The following is a 24,724-nucleotide window of genomic DNA, read 5'->3' on the forward strand; positions in this document are numbered from 1 at the left end:
TAGCCTATACATTCATAGCAAATTAAAAATGTCCCCATGTTTATGTCATGGAGATCATCTGGTAACTGAGAATGAATGAGGTTATTCTCCTAGAGAATCAAACTCCAATTTCCCAGGGTAGTAATAAAATCCCAATAAGCGGCAGCTCATGGGCAGCCACTGCAGACAGCCTTTATCTGGGCATTGTTGATACCATTAAGTCAATGAGATGTTTCACCAGGTAAAAGGTGACTCACTGAAGATGTTTTATTGCCCACTTATCCATGGTGGAAATAGAGAAATCATTCTCAGTTAGACTTGACCTATGAAACCAGATTTGCATGAGTCATCTTTTCTTTGTCTTTTGATTTGAAAAGGTTTAGCCATAAGACAAAATCTCACTTTCAACAACAGTGGTTCATTGTACAATGGCAGTTCTTATGAATTTCCTGCTTCCTAGGCGGTCCCTTTCTAACCTCTTGTCCCATAATGCCCTACTCATAAAGTCGTGGTGATAGCTAGCTAGCTAGCCAGATATGACAAAAGGGTAGATAGACATAGAAAGACGATAATTAGACATATAGATAGATGGATAGATGATAGATAGATGATAAATGGATAGAGAGATAACCATATCGACAGATAAACATATACATACATACATATGTGTATATATATATATATATATATATATATATATATATGAAGTAGATAGATGATAAATAGATGGACTGATGGATAGATGATAGAAAGATAGATAGGTAGATACACACACATACATAAGGTAGATAATAGATAGATATGTGCTCAACTGAGAGATGCTAAATAGATGATAGATAAAAATAAATAGCAGTTTCATATTTTATTTCCATTTAGAAAACAGAGATGTCTCTTATAGCTTGGTTCATTGGAATTTGGATTTCGTGCCTGAGTGGTAGACACATTGCAGCGTTTGAAGGGCTTTCAGTGGGAAAAGGGAGCAGACAAATTCTGCTTGGTCCCAGCAGGCAAGGCTAAGAAGAGTGAGCACCATGTTGAGCCTGGCCATTGGGGAAAATCTTGCTAACAAAGTGAGCCACCTCAAAGTTGAGGGGCTGTAGCTTCAGCAGATGTCATGATCCCCTTCACTGAAGGTCTTCAGGATGACCCTTTAGGTCCCTCCCAATGAAAGGAGATTCTGGGGGTTTCCCCTTTGAAGACATTAAGGTTCTGAAGAGACACTTGTTTCATCTCCCCCTATTAAAATGGTAGCAACACATCATCATTCAGCTCCTTTCTAAGTTTCTCTTGATTTATTCTCCCTCAGCCCCCACGTCCAATCACCTGCTACATCCTGCAGAGTCTGCTTTTGTCATCTCTCTGTCTCTGTCTCTCTCTGTCTCTGTCTCTCTCTGCCTCTTTACAAATATTTAATATCCTTTAATAAATGCTTAATGCCCCAAACTGGTGAGAGACATGAGAGGAGATTTCATGGCGGCAGAGAGAAAGTTAAAAAGCAGTCAGGTCATATTATCCTACTTCTATTCTTATTTCTAAATTGATTCATCTCAATAAACCCTCTTTTGTTGTCAATTGAAAGAGGCTTCCTAATCTTTTTCTTATCAATTAGGGAGAAGCAGTTGGGGGATATTTTTTAAATGGCCTTTACAGACTGGCTTAAACAGCTAATCGCCTATAGCCCCACAGACAGCTAGCCAGCTATAGCTTCACCAGCTAAAAGTTTACAGATTAGCAAACCAGTTAATAATTTCTTTCAGAATGGCGACCATGAAGGGACTTATAGGCCAATTATAGTTTTTCAGATAGCCTATAGTTATAATTTCTCAGATCAAACAGTTAAAATTTTTTTTTTTTTGCGGGACAATGGGGGTTAAGTGACTTGCCCAAGGTCACACCACTAGTAAGTGTCAAGTGTCTGAGGCCGGATTTGAACTCAGGAACTCCTGAATCCAGGGCCGGTGCTTTATCTACTGAGCCACCTAGCCGCCCCCAACAGTTAAAAAAATTTTACACGCAAAAACCATTGCTAGAGAACATGTGTTCTTACCTATGACCAGGATGATCTTTGGTCGAGGTCTGGTTGGATCAAAAACCTCATACTCCTCAATGAGCTCAGCTGTTTCAGAAAGGTCAGTGTCACTTTCTATGGAAAATTGATGGATTGGAGGGAGCCGATCGTACCGCCGGTAAGGAAAATTGGAATTTTCAGGCATCACTGCAAAAGAGTAAGATTACTTTGAAACAGGAAAGGAGGGCTCAGTTCCAACCTTTCTCACCAAGGCAAGAAGTCCGAGAAGAGCTAACCAAATAGCTACAGCTAGGGTGGGGCCATCAGGGTCTCACCATAGGGCATTCATTCTCTCTGGCTGTCCCCATACCTGGAAGGCTTTCCTTCTTCTGCCCTGACTCACAACCTCTCCTGCTTCTGTTAAGTCGAAACTAAAATCCCACCCTCTACAGAAAGCCCCTCCCCAAACCCCTCTAATGCTGGTGCCTTCTCTCTGCTGATTGTTTCCCATTTATTCTGTGGAGAGCCTTGCTTTGTATATATTTATTTGCATGCCCCCCACATTAGATTGTAAGTTCCTTGAGGGTAGGGACATCTTTTGCCTCTTTTTGTAGCCCCAGAACTTAGCACTGTGTTTGGCACATATTAGGCACTTAATAAATGTTTATTAAATTGAATCACAGGGCACCAAAATTTAGAGGGCACTGCTATCATTTGCACTCATTTACTAGGTGAAATAGGAAGTCTGGGGGATTCTACACAGACCCATCGGAGCTGAGCCCAGCCCTGCTCCAGACTCTTTAGGCTTCCACACCCCTCCCCAGCAGCACTTTAACTTCCCCAAGGCCTCCATGCCAATAGTTGTCTTTGCCTTTAAAAGCTATCCAGAGCGTGTAATTTATGCTGTTTGCCCTAGAGGTCAGAATGGCTAGTTACAGCTCTTTGAATTAATTGATTGGTTGGTTAATTCCTTATTTTAAAAGAATCTCAAAGCCTTTTATCCTTCAGGGAGATTCACTTAAGGGACTTCACATATTTATAAAGAGTTGGGGGAAGCCATGCTTATGTGGTAGGCAGTCGACAATGAGCCTCAACTGAGTTCTTACTGGGTGGCTGGCATTGTGCTCTATATAGTACCATCCCATAGAGATGCAGAGGACAAAGGCAAGAGCAGGGCACAAGGATGGGAAAGAATTTGCACCTGGGATAACGATTACATATTCCTCAGTCTTCCTGCTGTCAGCCCACATTGGTAGAAGGAGGGCCCTAGGCTGAGAAAATCCCAACTTGGGACAGGAAAATGGCAGAATTCTAATTTTCACTATTTAATTCATATATTCTTTAAGTCTCCTATTTGGATTTAAGTGTGCATGGTAATGCTCATTTATTCATTTGATAAACATCCAAGTGCTCATTGCCCAGGGAAGATGGGAGATAGATGAGCTGGAGTGCTTCTCTTCAAGGAGCTCAAATTAAATCCTATGATCATTCATTAAGCATCTTCTATGTGGTGGACAACATGCTAGGTGCTGGCAACATGAAGACAAGAAAAGGAAGAAAGAGAAGGATGACTACTATGTGCCAGGCCCTGTTCAGAGCACTCTATAAAGATTAGCTCATTTGATCCTCACAACATTCCTGGAAGGTCGGTGCTATTATTATCCCCCATTTTCCAGTTGAGGAAACTGAAGTAGGTAGAGATGAAATGACTTGCCCAGGGTCAAACATCTAGAAAATGTCTGAGGCCAGATTTAAACTCAGGCTTCTTGGCCCAGTCTCAAGAACCCTGACCTCAAGGAGTTTTCATTTTCCTGGGAAGATGTGACACGTACTCACACGAGGTCATTGAAAAAGGAGAAAGCATCAGTGCTTGGTGGACCAAAGAAAGCTTTACGGAAGAAGTGGTTCCTGAGCTAAGAGGAGGAGGAAATAATGGTTCAGATCATTGGAGAGGAGGGTGGAGTACATTCTGGGGGGGGGGGCCACAGAGAGAGGAGGGAAATGGCATCCAAGAAACAGCAGTGGTTTGGGGTTTGAGTTGGCTCCGTGTGTATGTGCACTCACCTGTGTGTATGGGGACGTATAAGAGAATTTTGTGACTGGCAGCTGGAAAGGCAGCTTGGAACCTGATTGGACCCAGCCTTCACCACCAGACTGAGGTGTTGGCATTTTATGTAGAGAGAATAGGGAACTACGGAGGTTTTGTGGGCAGGAGAATGACAGTAGCATCTGGACCCTGGGAAGGTTCTTTTGACAGCCTTGTAAGGCTGGCCCCAGTGAATTCTGGGATATGGAGAACAATTAGGAAATGATTATTAGGTTGGTGGATCTGTGAATAAAGAGAAGGGAACAGGTTTGAGTCTTCAAGCCATGGATGCTCATTGGGTTGGGGGCCAGGAAGAAGAGTCAGGGTGTCTCTGAGGTTATAAACTCCAGGGATGAGGATAAAGGAAATGCAGAAGTTTGGAGGATTGAGAGAGTTTAAGGAAAGGGAAAGCAGATGTTTTTGAATCCAATGCCTTTCATATTATAGATGAGGAAACTGAGGTCCAAGAGGTGAAGTAGTCAAGAAACCAGCTCCTCTGACTCCAAACTCAGACCCTTTCACACTGCCCCACACTTTGGACTACACACAACTAGCTGGGGGAAACCTGAGCCCAGAGATGCAGGAGCCAGCTCAGAGATTGTTAAATGTTCACTGTGAGCATTTACATCTCAGAAAACAGAAAACACTACAAATCAAGAATTGATTTATTGTTTTGTTGACTGTCTAAGCTTAAGAAAACGATGAAGAAAATATTAATAATGCATATTAAATGTTAAAATGCCTTGTGTACTTTTTAAAAAGAGCAGGTTGTTAAACATTTAGCAGCACACCCTTGACTTGACTCCATCATAAAGGTTTTCATTTTTTTTTTTGGGGGGGGTGAAGCAATTGGGGTTAAGTGACTTGCCCAGGGTCAGACAGCTTATAAGTGTTAAGTGTCTGAGGTCGGACTTGAACTCAGGTCCTCCTGAATCCAGGACCAGTGCTCTATCCACTGTGCCACCTAGCTGCCCCCATCATAAAGTTTTAAAATCCTATGAGAACATTGTTCAGCTGCTGCTCATTTATTACACTGGTCCTATTAAATTACTCATTTGTAATGTCATTTCACCTAACATAGCATTTTCATAGGACCCATTAATTAACAGTAAGGAACAGGGCTTTGCCTGGATCCTCATGGCATGGGAAACAGGAAACACTGAAAGGTTTTGAACTGAAGAGTAACCTGATGAAGGTCCTATCTTAATGTGTGCATCAAGATGATGTATGGCTAGAATTCAGATGGTATGTTCTCTATGAAGCCTTCCATGATACTTCTAGCCCCAGAGTTATTTTTCCCTCCTATGATCATTGTATCTTGTCTGCTGATCTATTACTCACTTAGGGATCTGTACTTGGAATTTCTCCAGTGAAGAGAATTCCCAGTGTGGAATCTCCCTCCACCAGTCAACACCTTGTAAACAGTAGCCTAAGAAATGCTTTTGGGATAGACAGTGAAGTGGGTGGGTGGTTGTGGTAAGAAGAGAGGAGGTTTCTGGCAGAGACAACTGGGTATAAAGTTGAGGGTTAGGTAAGGATCAAGGATGACTGGGGCTTTGAGCTTGAGGGGTTCCTGGGTGTCCTGCTTTAATCTTCTATGTCAGGGACTAGGAGGATGACGGTGCCTCTGACAGAGACAGGAAATTCAGGAGGAGGGCTGCTCCGCTGTTAGACATGGTGGGTTTGAGCTGATGGCCAGATGCTCAAATCATCCGGTTCTGTGGAGAGACCCCATTTTGGGCCTGTGGTTATTCTTGGTAAGCAGCTCTGATTCCCTTTGCCTTAGGATCCACGATGAACTAAGTACAAAAATAGTGAGGTGCTTCCCTAAGCTAACAGCTAACCGATGATTTGTCCCTGGTCTATCACATTTTATTTGAGAGACGTTGATGTTGTTTTTTCATCTGTCTCAGGATCACAAATAAAGATCCCTTGCAGGCAATCATCTAGTGACCGACTTCTCCACCCTCAGCCAGGCTGGCTCTTGGACAACAAACACTGTTGTAGGCATCATGCCTGAAGGGTATGTGCTATATTGCCCTAGCCTTCAGGAAGCGTGAGCCTGAGAGGAATAGCAACGATCGGCAGCCAAGTAGTGGACACTTATGTTGAGATGCATCAGGACAGGTTTGGGTTGGTGGCTAACTATCCCACCTGTGGTAGAAGCAGTCTCGCCAAGTGCAGATTCTGCTTCCACTTGATCACAATGTACTTTTATTTCATATTCACTTTCTAGGTGATGTGGAGTCTAGTTATTTATTCCTACCAAGAGCAGGGACATAGTAGCAACATCCTGGCCACAAATGAGGAGCTGTAATCTGTAATCCAATGCAATCTGTGGTACAAGTTAACATGTAATCCATGTTCAGCAGGATTTGGGTGAAGATGAGAGCTGTTGGCTCCAAACACATCAGAATCACCTTCTAGGCTTTGCTGAAAGGATTCTCCTTTTTCAAGATTTAGTGTCACATAATTATGAGACCCATGAAGCCCATCATTTGATTGGCTGGTGGAAATGCGTTATTGTAGACAATTGTTTCACTCGTTCATTCTGGTAGGGCCTGAAGAAGAGTCTCCCTCAGTGGATTGTGAACTTGTTTAACTGCATCTTCCCTCCAGTAGTGCAGATTGCATCCTATTCCTATGTCCACTGAGGGAGACTCTTCTTCAGGTCCTACCAGGATGAACGAGTGAAACAATTATCTACAATAACAGAGATAATAAGAAAACCCAGTTTTTGTTTTGGTAACTTATTAAAAGACAGCTGCTGAGCTACTCTTTCTGTGTCTGGCGCCATATTGTCCAGACATAGAAGCCACCGTGACAGCTAATTAGCCAAATCATGCAGAACTCTGCAAGGACAATTACAGGGAAAAGGTGCAAGTGGATCATGAATTAAAGCACCTTGGGATCATTCAAGCTGAGCACTCAGAGGTAGAAGAGGCTAGGAAGGAACAGGTCATTTCATTCCACCACAAACTTGACCCAAATTTTCCAATAATTTTCCTCGCTTACTTCCTCCAGTTTCCTCCTAACCAAGGACAGGAGGGAGCCTTTTAGAAGGATCTCAGCACAGTCAAGGTTTCTCTTTGCTGCTGGCTGGCAATTTTGATTTACAATTTAAAAGCTTGTCTTTGTGCTAATAGGAAACCTTTTAGTTATTTCAAGAATTTTAAGACACACTGAAGAAAATGGAAGGAGGCTGTGCATATGGGTGACCGAGCTATAGTTTCCAAAAAAGTGCTCTCCAGGAAACCAGGAGGGTCCTTTGGGAAACTGTAGGCCCTCTTCCACCCTCAACAGTGACACTTCTTTGTTCACAGGTTCATTTGCTAAGTAGGACCCCTAAGCAGTGCCTTGCAATGGGCCTCACAGGTAACCATCAAGCACTCAGGGGGCTTCCATAAGACCCAATTTAAACTGAGATTGAATTCAATCCATTGGCTCCTTCTCCCTCCCTCCATGCTTCTTTGTTGGAGGCAGTTTGTAATTGCCTGGTTCTGTGGAGAATTAGAATCTTCTCTGGTCTACGAATAAAATTTGGGGCTGCCTTCTGCTTGAATCCAAAGTCAGCCTTCCCATGTTTGTGAGTAGAAAAAGTCCAAGAATTAAAATGGCCCTGAGTGCATGGGGAAAATTGATCTGGATTATTTGACCTTTTGCTTTGGGTTTCCCAAGGCTTTTTCACAGCTTTCATCCCAGGACAGAACCTGAGCTGGACCCACTTGGGCATGTCTTCTGCAGCATTCATTTCACAGAGAGTGCTCCTAGTAGCAGACTTCCAGAAAGACATCAACTAGAGTCACAGAGGATGAGAAGGTGTGGATGGGTGGGGAGCTCCCGGGGACTGGGCAGTTCTTCAACTTTGTATCTTTAGCTCCTAAAGTGGTGCCCAGCACATAACTGAGGCTTAATGTTTGTCAGATTGAATTGAATTGAGTTGAAGTGAGCTCAAGTGAATCATGCCATAGGAATGAGTGGCTACCTCAGGAGATCTGAAGAAACAGCAGAGCTTTGGTGTTAGGCAGCCTGGAAGCTCCTAGTGGGGCATGGCCTTATCCATTCTCCCTGTGCCCACCGCAATGCTTTGGAGATATAGGGTTTGTCTAAACTCATGATTTCATCCTTGCACACAGCAGGTGCTTAATAAAAGTTTGCTAAATTGAACAAGAATTTGCTTGCACATGTAAGGTATGTCCATAGAACAATGAGAAATCAGTCTCATGCTTTCTATTCTAACTTTCTATTTCTCCAGTGTATCTTTGCATAATTACTATTCAGCTACAAACTCTTTAATTACAAGTACTGCTAGTAGAGCCAGTGGTGGTATTTGAAAATTGCTGGCATATGGGAAATTTTTCATAGGCACTCTAGGAAGCCCAGAGGCTTTTGATTTAAGGTGAAAGAAATCTCCTGTCTTCAGCAAAGAACAGCCCTTCTCGTTTCAGAAATGGGGAAATGGTCCATGGAACAGAAGTACTTTTCCCAGGGTCACACAGACAGTGAGAAGACACTACTTTTAACAAAGCCCACACACTCTAGTATGACCCCCAACACCTAGAAAAGGATGGCTTAACCAATGTGTGATTGAAGGCTCTTATTCCTTTTTGTGTTTATACCTGCAACAACTCTAAATTCACCCTTCTTATTAATAAGAATAAATCATGGCTCAGTTTCATGAAATGTTGGGAATTGTTATGTAATTGTTATAATTAGGGGACACAGCAGTCCGTGGCACATTTCAAACAAAGAATCACACCAGAGAAGTAGCAAGAGATGTAGTATGGGAAGAGAAGATGGGCTGAGCTTGTCTTGAGGGATTACCAAGAGCTGCTCTTCCCCCTTTCCCCCAAACCCATTGCTCTCTTGTTGATGTGAGAGGGAGGCTCCCAGCATTTCAGGGAAGCTTACAGACAAGAGCCAGAGGATGGGCAGGCATGGACAGGTGGGGTGATCTGTATCTACCTCTCCTGTGGCAGCCAGATGAGATCATCACAGAGCCATTTGAGGATCATTCATAATGATTAAGAATGTGTAATTCATTGAGTTAGAAGGATATTATTTGAAACATTAAGAGTAATTGACAGTTTACCCACATGCTATGGTTTTATAAAGTAATAAAGTCTCGGTAATATAAAATCTAATCAGAGTTTCCTCCTATTAATTTTTTAAAAGTTCAGCTATTTGGTTTTCCTGTAGAAATATGAGAAAAATAAGAGTATGTTCCAAATTGTCCAGGCTGCATTACAAAATCCAATTAATCACATCACAGCTAAGAGGTGCTATGTAGCTTGAGTTTTAAAAGGGATGCTAGACATGAGATCTCCCAAGAGTTTCCATATACATTACCGTTTCTTAGAAATGACCTTCGGGACTGTCCGCCATTGAGGGGAGGCAATGTCCTTTTCTCTTGACCCACAAAAGTGTCCCATTTAACCTTCTCTGGTCCTCCCAGTTCCTTGACTTTTTGTAAGCAGCTCTCAAGATATTCTACTGGGTCATCAGGCTTGTAACACATCAATCCATTTAACAGACTCTGAAAAGCAAGGACCAAACAGAACAGACATATCTGTTAGTGATTGCCTTCATTTCAGTAGGGTCAGATATCCACTCCAGTAGAAGTCAGGGGTTAGGGTCTGTTTCTTTGTGTCTTTGCATGCCCAGGGCTTTGCACAAGACCCAGCATGGAGTAAGAGCTTAATAAATGTTTGTGGATTGAATATCTAGCTCTCAGAGTTGCTGATTATCTGGACTGGATTTCTCTTTTGTTCTTGGCCTTTTTGTTGCTATTGGGGGTACAAATAAAAAGATGGGGCAATCTCATTCATTCTTTCAGCTCCCCCCAATCCCCAGATGAGCCATTTCTCAATCCAATATTTTTTTTAAATCTATAGACAGTTTGGGTGCCCATATTTCAGCCTCTATTAAGCCCTTTTGGGAAGATAGCATAATAACTCATAAGGATTTTTAAATTTGACAAGACTTGGCTCAAAATAACACAACTGGAGTCTCCAAAATGGTCATTGTGGCTTGACTTGTGGCAGGGAGACAGTGACAGCAGAGGAGGAACATGGACCTTGAACCCGCTGCTCTGCCACCGACTGCTTGTGTGCCCTTCATCTATAAAAGGGGCTCTTTGAACTTGTTGTGGGCTGTAAGGATAACTTGTGGTTCTAGACTGATGATCCCACACTCTAGCACTCCAAGTGTCTGTGAGATAGACTCAGGCTATAGCAGAGAACTGAGGGGGGATGGGGGAGAGTGACCTGTCGGGTGAACTGTTGCCTCAATCCACTCCTGCCATTGATGTGAGTAATAACAATGACCTGCATAGAGCGCTAAGAATTACCCAAGGGGGTCTCCAACTCACACGGGTGCCCCTCATGCTTAGCCCTCTGACCACTTTGCCACATTGGCTTATTACTCTTGGACATAAAAAACTGATGTTATCTCCCCCTCCCATGCACACGAATGTGCGTGCACACACATACACACACACACACATGCACACATACCATACTAGAGTATCACACTCCTAAACACAACTGAAACTCAAACATTCCTCAAGAGCAGAGCCTGGACTTCTTTTCCTCCCTCAATCAATAGACTGACCAGCTGACAAGCATTCATGAAGTGACCACCGTGTGCCAGGCCAGACTTTTGGAGCAAGCTTGAAAAGAGACTCTTCCTGAAAAGGGGGAGATGGAGGTCTCTTATCATGGCTGCAGCAGCCACATTCCTTCCTTCCTTCATTTCAGCCAGGAGCTATTCAGAGACCATTCTGTCTGTGCCAGGCTTTGGACCAGCCACTAATGACACAATGGAATGGATCCCGACCTCTTGGGTGACCAAGCACACAGCCATAGAAGAGACCACCAGACATGGGTAATTTCAGGGTGAGAGGAAGGAGCTGGGTGGATGAAAGACAGCACTTTGAAGAGTCACCCTTCAGGCTGAGTGAGGTGGATGTACCCTCCAAGTATGGGGGGGGCAGCATAACAATGGGAGTCAGTTTGACTGGATTGTAGAGTTGGAGAAAGTCTAGCAAAGTAGCTAGCTACAGCCAGATGGTCAAGAACAGAGAAGGACTAACAGAGAAATCCATATCTATAGTTAATAGGCTCTCAGCAAAAACTGGGGAGATGAATGACTATACCCCAACTTCCTCAGGAAAGGCCATTCATGAAGGGGGAGGAGGGGGAAGACATGTGATCTTTTTGGTGTGAACCCTGCCTCTTCATCTGACAGACTGCTGGGAGAGCTGTTTTCAGGACTTGAAAGCAACAATTCTTCTAATACTCTGGTACCAGGTGAGGACTGCCTGTAGGGTAAGTTATACTTCAGTCCTCCAGGTGACCATAGAGCCATACCTCCTGCCACCCTCTGTCAGTGTCCTGGGACAAAGGTCTGTTAGCTGCTTTGGGTGGCCAGGAACACCAGGAGATGCAAGTGCATGTGTGTGTGTGAGTGTGTGTGTGTGTGTGTGTGTATGCATGTATATAGGTGTGCTTGTGCACACACTCATATGATTTGGTCCTTTGAAGATAGGACTCACTTATTTTTACCAGGGGTTCTTGGGGTCTAAGAACTTGTTTTTTTAAAATGTATACATATATTGCTTGACCCTATTTGCCTCAATTCCCTCATGTGTAAAACAAGCTGGAGAAGGAAATGGCAAAGCACTCCAGTATCTTTGCCAAGGAAACCCCAGATGGGCTCACAAAGAGTTGGACACAACTGGAGTGACTGAACAACAACAATAATACAGATAGATGGATGGATGGATGGATAACTGTATCTTAACATCCTTGGTTTCCATTGCAGTCCTATGTATTTTCTTTTATGCATTTATAAGCATTATTCTCACATGGGGCCCACAGCCTTACATCCAGAAACAGATATGGATAACCCTTGTCTGCACCATTCATATTATTTGCAAACCCCCACTGTGAGACACACACAAAGGCATGTAGCACAGTGCTCCAAGTGATAGAATATCACATCAAAATCAAGAAAGAATGCAATGAGAAGACAGCCTTTCATCTTGTGGCAGGGTGGGAAAAGGTTTGAGCTGAGGGTCAGAGATCTCAGTTCAAATTTTGCCTCCTAGGGTCTTGGCATGGCATTCTCTGTCTCAGTTTCAGGTTCTTCTTCAGTGCAATGAAGACATTTCCTCAGGTAGGCGCTAAGATATCTTGCAGTTCCAAATCTATGATGGAATGGTATAAAACTACAAAGATATTCCAAAATGAGACCTACCAAACACAGCCACTGAGGCTGCCTATAGAAGGGAAAAGTGGGGGAGAACTGCAAAGTTCAATTAGATAGCTGGATATTTGACTGAATAAAAGGCCCAGATCTTCCATAAAGCCAGGGACTCAGCCAAAGCTACTCTCTCCAACGTGACCAACAGTCTCTTACCTGGCAAATGACACGGACACCACTTGGCCCTAGTTTTCCTCCTACCTGTCTGACTGCTCCCTCTCAATCTCCTCCCAGGTCACGCCCTCCAACCCCAAGGGTCCCTCAAGGCTCTGTCACGACCTCTCTCTTCTCCCTTTGCTAAGACTCATCAGTTCCTAAAGACTCAACCACCATCTCTATGCCTGTGACCCTCAGCTTGTCTCCTAACATCCACTCTCATGTTTCCGGCGGCCTTTAGGCATCTCACATTCAACATGTCCCAAACTGAACTTTCCCCTCCAACTCTCCCTTCTTCCAACCTTCCCCATCGCTGTCAAGGGCACTACCATCCTCCCAGTCCCTCCTTGACTCCTCACGATCTCTTACACACTCAGATCCCTCCCCTCAGCCAAGCTTCTGCCAAAGCCACTGATTTTACTCCCGAAACAGGTTGGGAATATGCCCCCTTTTCTCCTCTGATGCTGCCCCTCTCCTCCCACCTGGACTATTGCAATGGCTGCTGGGGAGCCTGCTGGCCTCCAGCCTTCCCCCACGGCAGGCCATGCTTCATTCAGCCCCCAATGGGATCTTCTTCAAGCACGGGGCCAATAAGCCCTGAGGCTCCCCATTCCCCAGCAAAGACAGAATTCTCTGTCTGGCTCCAATCACTTCATAACTCGACCCTCCCCCCTTGCCAGGCATCTTCTGCCTCCTTTGCCCCACATACTCTTCAATCTAGTGGCTGTTCCAGGCAGAAGCCAGCCCTTTTCTGGACTCCAGACATTTCACTGATGTCCTCCCTTTCTTCTCAGCTTTTCCTCCTGGTTTCTTCCAAGGCCCAGATAAAATTCCACCTTCTATAAGAAGCCTTCCTCAACGCCTCTTCTCTGATGATTCTTTCCAAAATATCATGTGTCCAGACACACACACACACACACACACACACACACACACACACACACAGCTGTATGTATGTGTGTATATTCTGTGTGCATCTATCGCTCTCTTGTTTGTATCTGTTTACATGTCATCTCTTCCATTAAACTGTGAGCTCCTTGAGGGCAGGGACTGGCTTTTGCCCCTCTTTGTATCTCTGGTACTTCACAGAGTGCCTGGCACATAGTAGGTGCTTGATAAATACTTGTTGACTGTCAGACAAAATCAAAACTAAATGCAGTTCTCTGAAGTGGAGAGCACACTTCTAAAATGCTGGCTGCATTAACACCTCATCCCCCCAAAAGAAAACAACTAGAGGAGAAGTCTGTGATTGTTGCACCTCCTGATTGGTTTCCGTGCCTCACTTCCCCTCTCCCATCCATCCTCCACACACTGTTTCATGCACCCCACGGCAGCGTGGAAAGTCCAAGAACCCCATCTCAGAGGAATGTTTTGTATAAAATAAGATATATAGTATTTCAAAGGAAGTAGCTTAGATCTCTATCTCTATAATATATATTTAAAGCTCAAGGATCCAAGGCAAAGGACCCGTGACCAAAGAGAGATCCCTACAGCCCACCCAGGTTGAATATAAGACTCCGTCACACAGCAGCAACATCAGCTCCTCGGTGGTGCACAGAAAAACAACTTGTGCTTTGCGCCCCCAAACGCACTAGATCAATGTTGGCTGTTGGCAGCCTAGCCCTTGGTCCCCCAGCCCAAACCAGCCTTTCCCCTCTGGTTAAATAGCACCCTCCCTCCACTACTCTGGTCCAGCCCATCTGACCTCACTTTCTCCCATCTCCGTGCTTTTTGGTCATTAGGCGTCCCCTTTGCCTCCTCTTAGACTCCCTAGGTCTCTTGCAGACTCAGCTCCCACATCACCTTCCCATGGGAAGTCTTCTGATCTGGGCTTCTCCCCCCAACCCCGTCACTTTGTATCTAGTTTGCATGTGTTTATATAGGTAGATCTTATCTCCTCTGGTAGGAGGGCAATGACACAGCACCTACTATGTGGCAGGCATTTTCTAAACAAATATCATTTCATTGGCCTGGGACATAGTAGGTGCTTCATAAATCTTTGCTAATTGATTGACTATCCTATTGGGTTGGCCTACATTATTGGAAGGTGGTGCTGTGCAGGGAGGAGCTGGGATGGGGCTGAGAACCTGGTCTCCACCCTTGGCTCTGTGACTTAGTGTCTGTGGGACCTTGCTGGGGGCCTCAGCTTCTTGACATGTTACCTCTGGAAGCATAGAGTTCCAACTTAAGGGCCTGTGGAGGTTATCTAGAACAGCTCCCTCATGTTATGGAGGAGAAGGCCAGTGACTTACCCAAGGCCACACAGGTGGAGCTGGAATTTGAACTAGGTCTTCTTGGCATTGTGCCATTCTTCTTTTCAAGTCCCTTCCGGGGCTAGCTCTTTGATGTGTGGGGCACCACTGAAGCTTCAGTGGAATATTGTCAGACTTGTGCTTTGGATGGCTGAGTGGGATGGACTGGAGAGGAGGCAAGGAGGCCAATGAGAAGGGTGTTGCTATAATCGCAGCAAGAGATGGCCAGACTCTGAATTGGAGTGGTGCCCATCCTCTGGAGTGGAGAAAGGATTGGATAGGATCCTTACTGGGAAGATAGAATGAACAAGCCCAGGGTTGGAGGCTCCCCACTTTGGAGGTGTCTAAGCAGAGGCTGGACAACCACCTCGAGTATGTTAGAGTGCAGATTCCTCTCCCATGGGAGCGGCACTAAATGGCTCCTCAAGTCCCCTTTTTATTCCCCAATTTTGTGACTCTGCAGTCAACTTATTGGCTATTGGAGAGGAAGGAAAAGGAAGGGTGGGACTCTAAGATTCACAGCCAGGCTGATGGGCACAATGGTGGGTTTCATTCTTTGTATCCCTTGTGCTAACCACAGTGCCTGGCAGATTGTAGATTCTTTTTTATGATAATAAATATTTTTATTTAAAGTTTTGAGTTCCAAATTCTATTTCTCCTTTCCTCCAACCCCTTCCCTGAGGCAGTAAGCAGTCAGATATGGGCTCTACATGTGCAATTATGTAAAACATGAGTGTACTGGTCATTTTGTACAAGAACACTTGAATAAAAGAAAAAAATGAAAGAAAGTGAAAAATAGCATGCCTCAGTCTATGTTCCACCAATATCAGTTCTTTCTTTGGAGGTGGGTAGCATGCTTCATCACCAGTCCTTTGGGATTGTCTTGGATCATTGTATCGAGAACAGTCAAGTCATTGACAATTCTTCATCCAACAGTATGTCTGTCTCTGTGCACAACATTCTCCTGGAACTGCTCACTTCATTCTACATCACTTCATACAAGTCTTTCCTGTCCTTTCTGAAATCCTCCTGCTTCTCATTTCTTATGGCACAATAATATTCCATATGGTGGATTCTTCATGAACATTTGTTGTTTGATTGACTGATCACTTCTTTTGTGGGAAGTCAGGAAGACTAAGGTCTAAAGCATCCTCTTTGGGACCCCTGGGGAAGTCACTGACCTCCTGTGTGCCTCAGGCAACTCCCTAGGACTTGGATGCTAAAATGATAGCTTTCCTCAGAGCTGATGGAGTTCTCCACTTGGAGGAAATCAAACACCCTACAAAGTATCGTGATGGGTTGTCGCATTTTACAGATATTTCTGCCCCATTTTATAAACATTTGGGTGCAATTTAAGAAAACATTTATTTACGAGCAGTCTACTAGTTCTAACTATTTTAATTTCAAAATGTTTATGTTTGCTACTGATCAATCATCTTTCAGAATGTCAGCACCTAGTCATCCCTTATTGACTAACCCTAATTCCAACTCCAGCTGAGCAGTCATCAGCTCTATGCAACAGGCTACCTTCCATTTTTACTTTAGGAATGATCAGTCTGACTTCAGAATGATTTGATTTCCAATATGGAGAAAAAATGGGGGCTGGGCAAAGAAAAGCAACTGATCTATATGGGTGAGTTACCAATGTCCTCCCCTTTCCGATTATCGACATCTATTCTGTAGGTATCTTGTATGGATCTAGTTATTTACTTGTTGTCTCTCTGCCCCCCCCCATCAGAATGTAAGCCCCTCAAGGGCAGGGGCTACCGTTTGGCTTTCTTTGTCTCCCCAGAGCGCCTGGTAAGAGTTTGATAAAATACCCTTGATTGAGTAGGAGCCGACAAATGCTCATCGTCCTTCACGCCCTTCTGTCACTGGCTCCCTCTCAGTCTCTGTCTCTGTCTCTCTCTCTCTGTCTCTGTGTCTCTGTGTCTCTTTCTCTCTCTCTCTCTCTTTCTCAGTATTTCCTCTCTCACCTCTGGCACCGAAAATGCTATTATGCGAACTGAACATAGAGCAAAGGGCTGTAAAATAATCCAATCCCTCGTCTCTCTGGATAGACTGAATGAAAGGAGGCGCTGCGGAAGACAGGGAGCTCTGGCAGGGGAAATCAGCTGCCTCTGAAAGCTAATAGGAAACGTGCTCGGGAGTTCATTCATTCACCAGAAGCGCAGGAGAGAGAGAGAGAGAGAGAGAGAGAGAGAGAGAGAGAGAGAGAGAGAGAGAGAGAGAGAGAGAGGGAGGGAGGGAGGGAGGGAGGGAGGGAGAGAGAGAGAGAGAGAGAGAGAGAGAGAGAGAGAGAGAGAGAGAGAGAGAGAGGGAGGGAGGGAGGGCAGGCTGGCGGGCTGTCACCTGGGAGGCCCCCGTCCCTGCCGCTAGGGGGGGGCAGAACATTGAAAGGGCAGCTAAGGCTCCGCTCCTCCTTCTCGGTCTCCACTGCCCCCTCCCCTCCCCAGCAAATCTATCAATTTGGGGATGTACTTCCTCCTGTCCCTCTCCCCACTCAGATTCCCCCATGACCATTCCTCTCTGGCCAGCCTAGAAGAGCAATACCTCTAGTCCCCCACTTTATGTGCCCAAAGTGTGTGTGTGTGCGTGCGCGCCGAGCAATGACTCGTCTTCCTCCCCATCTCCCGGGCTAGACAGATGGCCCAGGACCCCGCCTGCAGTCTACTGACCAGATCCACCTGAGGTGGGGATGGGGTTCTACAGGAGGAAGGCAAGGGAGAGCCTAGGTCTGGGTATGAAACTTGGTCTGCAGAATGCAGATTCCCAGCCCAGCCTTGGGTGAGGAGAGGAGCTGAGCAGTGGGGAGTTGAGGTGGGGGATGGGGAAGGTAGGATGCCGTGCCTCTGGGAAGCCATCCCCAGCATTGCTGTGGGAACTGGGGATGACCCCCCCCCCCCGCCCCCGCCCATGAGCCTGAGCTAGTGCTAGGAAACTGCACAGCACAGCCCAGCTCGTGCGCGCGCGCGCTCACGCACACGCAGAGCCTCATACACAAGCATGGGCTCCCATCTCTCCGTCCCAGTTCCTTACCTCAAAAAGCTGGGGGATCTCCCTCCGGGCCAGATAATCCTTGGCCTCGTTGCTGTTCATGCTGCCTCTACCGAGGAGCGACCACAAGCTCTCGGGATGCCTGCAGGAGGCTGGGCTGCTCTGCCGCCGGGAAGGGCGGGATGAGGAAGGGGATGAAGGATGAAGGAAGCAAGGCTGGTGCGCTAGGTCCACGCTGCAGCCGCCTCCTCTCTCTCTCTCTCTCTCTCTCTCTCTCTCTCTCTCTCTCTCTCTCTCTCTCTCCTTTTCTCCCTCTCTCCCTCTCTCTCTCCCTTCTCCCTGGGGCGCGTTATCTCACCAGAAAATCCACACTCAATCTGTCTCTAGAGCCTCCAGGGGCCGGGTTCTCCCTTCCCTGCGCTCCTCCCTCCTCACCTCCCTTCTAGCTTCTTCCTGGTCTCTCCTCCCACCTCTTCTTTCTCCACTCCTCCCTCCTCTCCTCTCCTCCCCTCCCCTCTCCTCCCCTCTCCTCTCTTTTCCTCTCCTCTCCTCCTCCTTTCCCCTCTCCTCTCCTCCTCCTTTCCCCTCTCCTCTCCTCTCCTCTCTCCTCTCCTCTCCTCTCCTCTCCTCTCCTCTCCTCTCCTCTCCTCTCCTCTCCTCTCCTCTCCTCTCCTCTCCTCTCCTCTCCTCTCCTCTCCTCTCCTCTCCTCTCCTCTCCTCTCCTCTCCTCTCCTCTCCTCTCCTCTCCTCTCCTCTCCTCCCCTCTTCTTTCCTCTTCTCCCCTCCCCTCTCCTCTCTCTCCTGTTCCTGAGTCTGCAGACGCTCAGTCCGTGGTCTCCCCCTAACTGCCCCAGCCGCCCCTGCGCTCTGCACTCCCTCCCTCCGGATCCCCTAAGCTGAGGCCTCAGGGAGTTGGGAGAGAGCTGTCCGCGCTGCAGTGGCTTCCCCAGTCCCTGGCAGCTTCTCTCGCTGGGGAGAAGCGGGGCAGAGGTGAGGCGAGGCAGAGGCAGAGGCAAGGCTGTTTGAGACAAATGTCAGAGAAAGAGATGGCAGAGACAGGGATGGCAGAGACAGGGATGGCAGAGGCAGAGACAGGGATGGCAGCACACAGCTCTCCACCTCAGCCGCAGCTCACACCTCCCCAAACTCCTGCCTGCTGCGGGAAGCCAGTCACGCCGTGCAGACAGCCCCAAACTGGCTGCCAACGGAGTGCGGGGGTGGAGGAGCGGGGAGGAAGAGGAGGAGAGGAAGGGAAGGCTTCAGGCACACCCTCCTCTGGGAAGCAGTTGCTGAAGGGTGGACCTTTTCTGGGCACTGCAGTCCCAGGGGAGTCCTGACCCCGGACTTGGCGGGGAAGAGAACGTGCCAAAAAAGGAAACTGAGTCACACGCTGCGCCCCGCCCGAGCTCCCAGAACCTGCTGCTCCCCCAGTCTACGCTCTGAACACCCCACCCCCCTCCCCGCTCAGCAAGGCCGGTCACTGGGACTGCAGCTCCTCTTCCAGGGATTTTAGGGTTTCCCGGGAGATCTTAGGCGAGGAATCTAGGGGATCCAGGGGAGGGCTTCCCAACAGCCCGCCTTTGGCTCTCCTTTGGTGACCGGTGGTTTGAAAGGCTCTGCGGCTCTCACAGCAAGTCATTAGCACTAGAGAGGTCCAGGATTCCTGAGCCGTAGGACTGGGGGGAAAACTCTCCCCTGAGCCGGAGAAATGGTCGTGACGTCAGAGAGAGCCATTGGAAGAATCTGGGAGGAGTGAGGGGGGAGTGAGGTGCGGCCGGGGCTCAGTGAGGCCAGTCCAGAAGCCGCGCGTGAACCTGGCCCCCAGAGGGGTAGGGGGCAGATGGGGGGGGGGAGGGGGAAGGGGCGGGGGGCGTGTAGGCACCTCTAGCAATTGGCCGCGTCTTCCTCGAGCCACTGGCTCCAGTCGGCTTTGGGAGTGGGGGGCGGGGGGTCCTGTTTCCAGCTCCCAAGGAGACTCTTGCTGTGATTCTGAGCTATTCACCCCAAGTGCGGAAAATGACTCTCTTTCATCCGCCTGTACTGAGCTTTGCCCAGGTCTCTGAGCGGAGATGCGGAGATGTGCAGGATTAGGGTGAGTTAGTTATGTGGACGTGAACGTGTGTATGGTGTGTGTGTGTGTGTGTGTGTGTGTGTGTGTGTGTGCGTACGTGCGTGTGTAAATGGCAGAGAGATCCGAGAATAACCTCCCTCCCCCTTTCTCCCCCCACCCCGCCCCCCAGCAGCTACCCTGCAGCGGGTGTCCAATCCAGCCTTGATCCCCTATAGCTTTGGCGCCCTTCTCGTCCCTCCCAGCCCCCAGTCTCCGAAACAGCCGCTATTTTTCTCTTCCCTAATTACAGACCAGGCTTTTCTACCTGGGAAGAGAGAGAGCAAGAGAGCAAGGATTTAATTAGCTGGGAACTTGCCCAGCCGACAAGAAGCCTTTGGACCTTTCGGAGCCTCTAAGTCAGCTGACGCTCTGAAATGGAACCTGTGCTGTTTCTGGGCCCTTGGGATGGAGCCGGCATCAGAGCATTGGCCTCGTCCAGCCTCTAGCCTCGAGTTCTTGCACTGATAGCTTTAGGAGCCGTCAGCCAGTGGGGAGAACTCTGTCTCGGGTCAGACAAACATTTCCACCGACTCGATCAGAATTTGATTGATTTCTGTGTACCAGGCACTGTATTAGGCACAACAGGATACAAAGAAATAAGGAGCTAACCCTCCGACTGGAGTGGAGATAGGGAGTGGCTATAACGGCATTTTGGTGGCCTAGTATAGAGACACTGGCTCAAGACACCAGTCAGAGGACCAGAGTTCAAATTTCACCTCTGACACTATTTGTGTGACTTTGGACAAGTCACTTGAACTTAAGGGGCCTAGGTTTTCTCATCTACAAAAGGAGGGGGATTTGAACTATTGGCCTTTGAGGTAACTTCCAACTTTAGATCTCTGGGGGAAGGGAAGGGAACAAGTGTTTAATATAAATAACACTCTTAAAGTGTGTTAAACTTACTTTTTTTTTGGGGGGAGCCTGTTGTTAAACATTTATTGGCATACTGTTGACTATTTCCCTTTTGAATAATTATGCTCATCATTTAAGACTTCTAATCCTTCAGGTGAGTGTGTCTGTGACCCTGGGCTCTCAGTGGCTGTGCCACTATGCCCTCCGAGGCTGTGAAAGCTGTGAGTATAGACCATGTAAAATACTTGGTTTTCTTGGAACCAGCTGAGCAGAGTTTGAAGAGACCACTGGGCCAGAGGTGGCCCCAAACCTCCTGAAGTGCTACCATCTTATAGAGTCGAACATCTAGTCATGGAACTGGAAGAGAATTGAGAGCGTATCTAGTCCAATTGCCCCATTTTCCAGGTGAGGAAACTCAGGCATAGAGGAGTGAGAAGACTTGTCCAGGGTCATACAGCTAGGCAATGTCTCAGGCAGGTCTTGTACTCATGTAGATCTTCTGGACTCCATCCACTCCAACATGCTACATCTCTCCATACCATTCTGCCTTTCTCTAGTCCAACCCATCCATGGAAAAGATAAAGGAATACACATTTAGTAAGCACCTACCATGCACCAAGTACTGTGCTAAGTGCTTTACAATTCTTCTCTAATTTGATCCTCCACAACATTCCCTATGAGTGGTCATCATGTCCAACATTGTTTGATGTCTGCCAACCCACTACTTTCCAAGGCAATGCATTCTATTTGTGGATCATTCTTGTTGATAGGAAGTTTTTTCCTTACATCAAGCCTAAATATAGATCTTTGCAACTTTCTAGTTTCATTCAATTCAACAACGTGTTTAAGTACTTACTATGGGCAAAGAACTCTGCTAGGCACTGGGGACCCAAAGACAATGAATAGACTACTTGTCCTCAGTGAGCTTACATTCTAATTGGGAGGTACATGTACACAAATAAGTACGAAGGAGGTCTAGAGGGAGCAAGTCTAAGTTTTTAAGTACTAGAAGAATTTCAAAGTATTCATAATCCTATGAAAGAATCCTGCAAATAAATAAGAGAAATGAAAATCAAAACAGCACTGAAGTTTCACCTTACACCCAGCATATTAGCAATGAAAGGAATAGTTGATGTCACAGAGGTTATAGGAAGAGAGGCACACAAATGCATTGTTGGTGGAGCTGTGGATGAAGACGGTATAACCATTTTCAAAAGCAATTTAGAGTTATTCAAATAAGTGACTAATATGTCCAAATCCTTTGACCCAGAGGTTCTAAGTGGGCTTAAGCTCCGAGGAAGTAATTGATAAGAAGAAGGTGCCATAAACACCAAAAAATTTTTGTGGTAGCAAAGAATTGGAAACAAAGTAGAAGCCTATTGACTGGTGAAAGGCTAAACAAATTCATGTGGTCCATGAATGTAATGGATTATCAAAGATCTGTAAGAAATGTCAAATAGGATGAATACAGAAAACCAAGCAAAGGTTTACACGATCTGATTTGGAGTGATTGGAACTAAACCAAGAAAACAATTTGCACAATGGTTCCAACAATGGAAATACAAAGAAAAAAATCAGAAAGCAACCCAAAGTGAGTGTTGCAGAATTACAAAGAACAAGCTGAACCCCAAAGAGACGGGACAAGTGTCCTTACCCAAGTTCTTTGCAGGAATGGGAAGTCCATGGGTCTGGGACATTGCATATATTTTCAGATGTGGTGATCAATTTGGCTCTTTTTTTCTCTTCTTCCTTTTTTTCCTCTTAAAATGTTATATGAAATGGCTTTCTGGGAGGGGATGAGAAATGATGCAGGTAGAAATTCTGGTAATGTAAAAAACAAGATATTAATAGAAACTTATTAAAAAATACATTTATAAACAGAGAGCTGGCTTTGCTGTTGGGCAGAACTAGGTTTGAATCTGTCCTCTGGCATAGCCTGTCTGTTTAGTCTGGGACAACTCACTTAGCCTCCTGCTGCCCAGGCAGCTCCCTGAACCTAGGAGGGCAGAGAAAATGCAGGGTTGCATGGAAAAGGGAATTTCCTCATTTGACCATTTCCTATGTCAATGAAATCACAGGTCCGGTCTTGGTTTTATTTTACAAAAATACCCCTTCTTGCTCATGAATGCTTCCATTTCAGTACACCCCAAATACAGGCAGTACAGTGAATATTAGACTCTGACCAGAGAGGGTGAGTTGATACAGCCGCTAAGATCCATAGTTTCATATACTGTCCTCTTGGCAATCCAGCAACTATTTGCATTGGTGAAAGGAATAGCAGAGCCAAGGAAATCATGGATTCTTGAAACTGGGGAAGAATAATAAACAAAGCAGCCTTGCTTTCTTCTGACGTTTTGTGCTAGCCTGCTCTCTCCTCCCCCCTCCCCTTTCTCTCCCCCTCCCTCCCCCTTTCTCCCCCCTCCATTTCCCCCTCTTTCCCCCTTCTCCCTCCCCACCCCCATCAGCCATTCACAATAAGGATGGGAAAGATGGGCACTCATTTTTTGTCTTTCTTTGTGTCCTAAGCGTGTTCCACTGGCCCACACATAGCAAGCACTTAATAAATGTTTGCTGACCAGCTAGCTTATGAATGGACTCATCTTTGTCCTGATTTAGTGGCTGAAGAACATGCCTCTATCTCTAGACATCATATTTTTCAGAGGAGTTTCCCTAGTGCCTTATTGTAGTCAAATAAATACAGGTTTATTTATTTATTTATTTTTCCATATAAATATTTTATTATTTTCCAGTTACATGTAGAGATAGTTTTCAACATTTGTTTTATAAGATTTCTGGTTTCAATTTTTTCTCCCCCCTTTCCCTCCCCCCTCCCCAAGACAGCAAGTAATCTGATGTAGGTTATGTATGTATAATCACATTAAACATATTTCAGATTAGTCATGTTATGAAAGAAGAATCAGAGCAAAAAAGGAAAAACAACAACAACAACAACAAACAATAGAAATAGTATGATTCAATCTGCATCTGGATTGCATAGTTGTTTTTTTTTTTCTGGATTTGGAGAACATTTTCCATCATGAGTCCTTTGTCTTTTCAAGTCAGTTCAACCGAATTCAACCCAAACCAAGACGAGTGGAGGGCGAGCAAAGGCGGACGACAGGCTGACTCCCGCCCTGCATCTAGGACCCTGGGCCTGATGTCATATTGTGTTCTTGGTCTTCGCCAAGCAAGGGCGCCCTCTTCTTTGCTCCCTCTGGACTAGGCTTGGAACGCACCTTGTTACTGTCCAAGCTGAGCTCCATTGTGATCTTCACAAGGCTTCTTTTGTTCCTCAAAAGCACGAGGTCCCTTCCTTACCTTGTTCTTATCGTTTATACATTTTGTTCACAATTAAATAGGTCTACACTGTCTTCCTCTTTAGAATGTAAACTGGCTAAGGGGAAGGATCACTTCATTTTCCATATGCTGCATTGTCAGTATATAGAACCACGACTGACAGATACATCCTGCTGTTTGGTTGTTTCCAACAGGGCTGAGAAGGTTCAGGGGGATATAAAAAGAAAGAAGAGAAAGGAAAGAGGGGAACTGACACATGGTTTTTTTTTTTAATGCAGATATAGAACACCAGGAGGGCCAGGAAGGACCACAGTAGAGTAGGATGGCTTTGAAACCACTGGCTGAGCTCATTCTGCATCTTTTTTTAGACAAACTGTACAGAGCAGAGAGCTATAGTGCAAATACTGCCCTCTTTTTCTATCCTATAACTTATCTGGAAACCCCATTTTATTTGGTGTTCATTAAGCTTAGAATAAAAATATTTTTTTAAAAAGTAAAAGCACAGATCATAAGCCCCTAATCAATTCTCATTTATTGATTATTGTAAGTCTATATGTATATGATAACGGTTTGTAAGTTTTATATTAGCAGCATATAAATTCCAATAATATAATTACTATAAATATTCATTATTATGGACTCATCAGTCATATTGTATATATTTAGTGAGGCAATGAGGGTTAACTGACTTGCCCAGGGTCACACAGCTAGTAAGTGTCAAG

At 45.8% G+C, this 24,724-nt stretch overlaps 2 protein-coding genes across 5 annotated transcripts in view; one reads left to right on the top strand and one right to left on the bottom strand.

Annotated features, from left to right (window-relative positions):
* The window catches only part of AK5 (adenylate kinase 5), a 195,275-nt gene extending 177,049 nt beyond the window's left edge, over positions 1–18,226 (bottom strand). Inside the window, exons 1-3 of one of the 2 annotated variants that reach the window (XM_044004421.1) lie at positions 17,786–18,226; positions 9,423–9,609; positions 2,027–2,122 (exon numbers count right to left, since the gene is read on the bottom strand). In XM_044004421.1, coding sequence (XP_043860356.1) covers positions 2,027–2,122; positions 9,423–9,609; positions 17,786–17,845 — 343 coding nt within the window. In that variant the 5' untranslated portion in view covers positions 17,846–18,226. Of the gene's footprint in view, positions 1–2,026; positions 2,195–9,422; positions 9,610–17,785 lie in introns of both variants that reach the window. The other variant, XM_044004420.1, reaches the window with a different exon arrangement.
* A 1,445-nt stretch (positions 18,227–19,671) lies between these two features.
* PIGK (phosphatidylinositol glycan anchor biosynthesis class K) overlaps positions 19,672–24,724 on the top strand; it is a 108,841-nt gene continuing 103,788 nt past the window's right edge. For all 3 annotated transcript variants that reach the window (XM_044004862.1, XM_044004863.1, XM_044004864.1), the window contains exon 1: positions 19,672–19,835. The gene's annotated coding sequence lies outside the window, so the exon portion shown is untranslated. The remainder of the gene's footprint in view (positions 19,836–24,724) is intronic.

The sequence above is a fragment of the Dromiciops gliroides genome, chromosome 4 (assembly GCF_019393635.1).
Source record: "Dromiciops gliroides isolate mDroGli1 chromosome 4, mDroGli1.pri, whole genome shotgun sequence".
Taxonomy (NCBI): domain Eukaryota; kingdom Metazoa; phylum Chordata; class Mammalia; order Microbiotheria; family Microbiotheriidae; genus Dromiciops; species Dromiciops gliroides.